The sequence below is a fragment of the Mirounga leonina genome, unplaced genomic scaffold (assembly GCF_011800145.1).
Source record: "Mirounga leonina isolate KUSES-001 unplaced genomic scaffold, KU_Mleo_1.0 Mir_353, whole genome shotgun sequence".
In the NCBI taxonomy this organism is placed as follows: Eukaryota; Metazoa; Chordata; class Mammalia; order Carnivora; family Phocidae; genus Mirounga; species Mirounga leonina.
This window is the reverse complement of record NW_023270699.1, coordinates 77,711-79,324: the sequence shown is the minus strand read 5'-3', so window position 1 is coordinate 79,324 and position 1,614 is coordinate 77,711. Positions and strand designations below refer to the sequence as shown.

At 68.8% G+C, this 1,614-nt stretch overlaps 1 protein-coding gene across 1 annotated transcript in view; it reads right to left on the bottom strand.

Moving 5' to 3' along the window:
* LOC118026907 (aryl hydrocarbon receptor-like) overlaps positions 1 to 1,614 on the bottom strand; it is a 40,508-nt gene that overhangs the window by 3,497 nt on the left and 35,397 nt on the right. The window contains exons 8-9 of the mRNA XM_035029963.1: positions 735 to 844; positions 378 to 519 (exon numbers count right to left, since the gene is read on the bottom strand). Of these exons, the coding sequence (XP_034885854.1) occupies positions 378 to 519; positions 735 to 844 (252 nt within the window). The remainder of the gene's footprint in view (positions 1 to 377; positions 520 to 734; positions 845 to 1,614) is intronic.

Genomic DNA, 1,614 nt, shown 5'->3' with positions numbered 1-1,614 from the left:
AACCTCCCTTCCGGCCCGCATTTGCGTGGGACCCGCCCTTCGGGCCCTCCCTTCAGGCCCGCATTTGCGTGGGACCCGCCCTTCGGGCCCGCCCTTCAGGCCCTCATTTGCGTGGGACCCGCCCTTCGGGCCCGCCCTTCCGGCCCGCATTCGTGTTGGGGCCTCACTTAGGAGCCTTTATTTCCGTCTTGTTTCAGGATCACACGTACGTCGGGACCTCGCTTTTACGACATGGTCCTCACCGCGGGGGGGGGGGGGGGGGGGGGGGGGGGGGGCGCAAGAACCTCATTTCTGTCAGTTCGCTCTGCCGTCGGCCCCGCGGACGTCGGGCCCGCGTTTACGACGGGGCCCTCGCTTCCCGCCCGGGCCCTACTTACGTCAGGGCCCGCTGTCGGGCGACGATGCAGTCGGGCTGGCCGCCGCGGAACAGCAGGCGGGCGTTGGACTGCACCCACAGCCAGCCGGCCTGCTTGGTGAGCAGCCGGAACACCGTGAGGCCGCTCTCGCCCGTCCTCATCACTGCCGACAGAGACACAGAGAGAGAGGCTGCGCGCGCGCCGAGCCTCGGACCCCCCCCCCCCCCAGCCCCCTGCCACGGGCGCCGCGGGGGGGGGGGGGGGGCGGCCGCGGCCCCGGCCCCCCCCCCCCCCCAGCCCTCTGCCGCGGGCGCCGCGGGAGGCGGCGGGAGGCGGCCGCGGGGCGGGCTGGGCCCCGACAGCGCCTCCCGAACTCACGCCGCACGTGGTTCTCGGCGCAGTGCATCACGTCGGCCGCGTGGATGAACTGGTAGCCGGAGCCCCTCCTGCGGAGTTCGCGGTCGGTGTAGCCCAGGGCCAGCTTGCCTCTGCGGACGAGACACGGCACCCCGCGGCTTACGGCCCTGCCGCCCGCGCGTCCCAGCGCCTCACGGGGAGCCTTGGCCGGCCGCTCGGCTTGGCGCCCGGGCGCGGGGAGCGGTCTTCTCTGGGCGGCCCGGGTCCGGAGGGGGCGCCTCTCCTCGCCGCGGGGCTGGAGCAGACCCCGAAGAGGCGTCGGCCCTGAGCGGGGTTGGCGCCCTGTCAGACGCTTCTACCGCACACCCGTTCCCAAATCCTGCTTTAAACCTGTGCTGTGGGCCGGGGGCCGGTGCCCACGTTAACTTTGTGGAGGACAGATTCCACCGCCTTCATCAAAGCATCTTTGAGGAAGAAACAGAACTGGTAAGTTCCAGTACTAACAGTGCGTTGAAGCGCTTGTTCTTCTTTAAAGATTTTGTTTATTTATCTGACAGAGAGAGAGAGAGAGAACAAGTACGCAGAGAGGCAGGCAGCGGGGGAGGGAGAAGCAGGCCTCCCGCCGAGCAGGGAGCCCGATGCGGGGCTCGGTCCCAGGACCCGGGGACCGTGACCCGAGCCGAAGGCAGCCGCTTAACGACTGAGCCACCCAGGCGCCCTAAAGATTTTACTTATTTGACAGAGAGAGACACAGAGAGAGAGGGAACACAAGCAGGGGGAGTGAGAGAGGGAGAAGCAGGCTGAGCAGGGAGCCCAACATGGGGCTCGATCCCAGGACCCCGGGATCATGACCCGAGCCGAAGGCAGCCGCTTAACGACTGAGCCACCCAGGCGCCCCTTT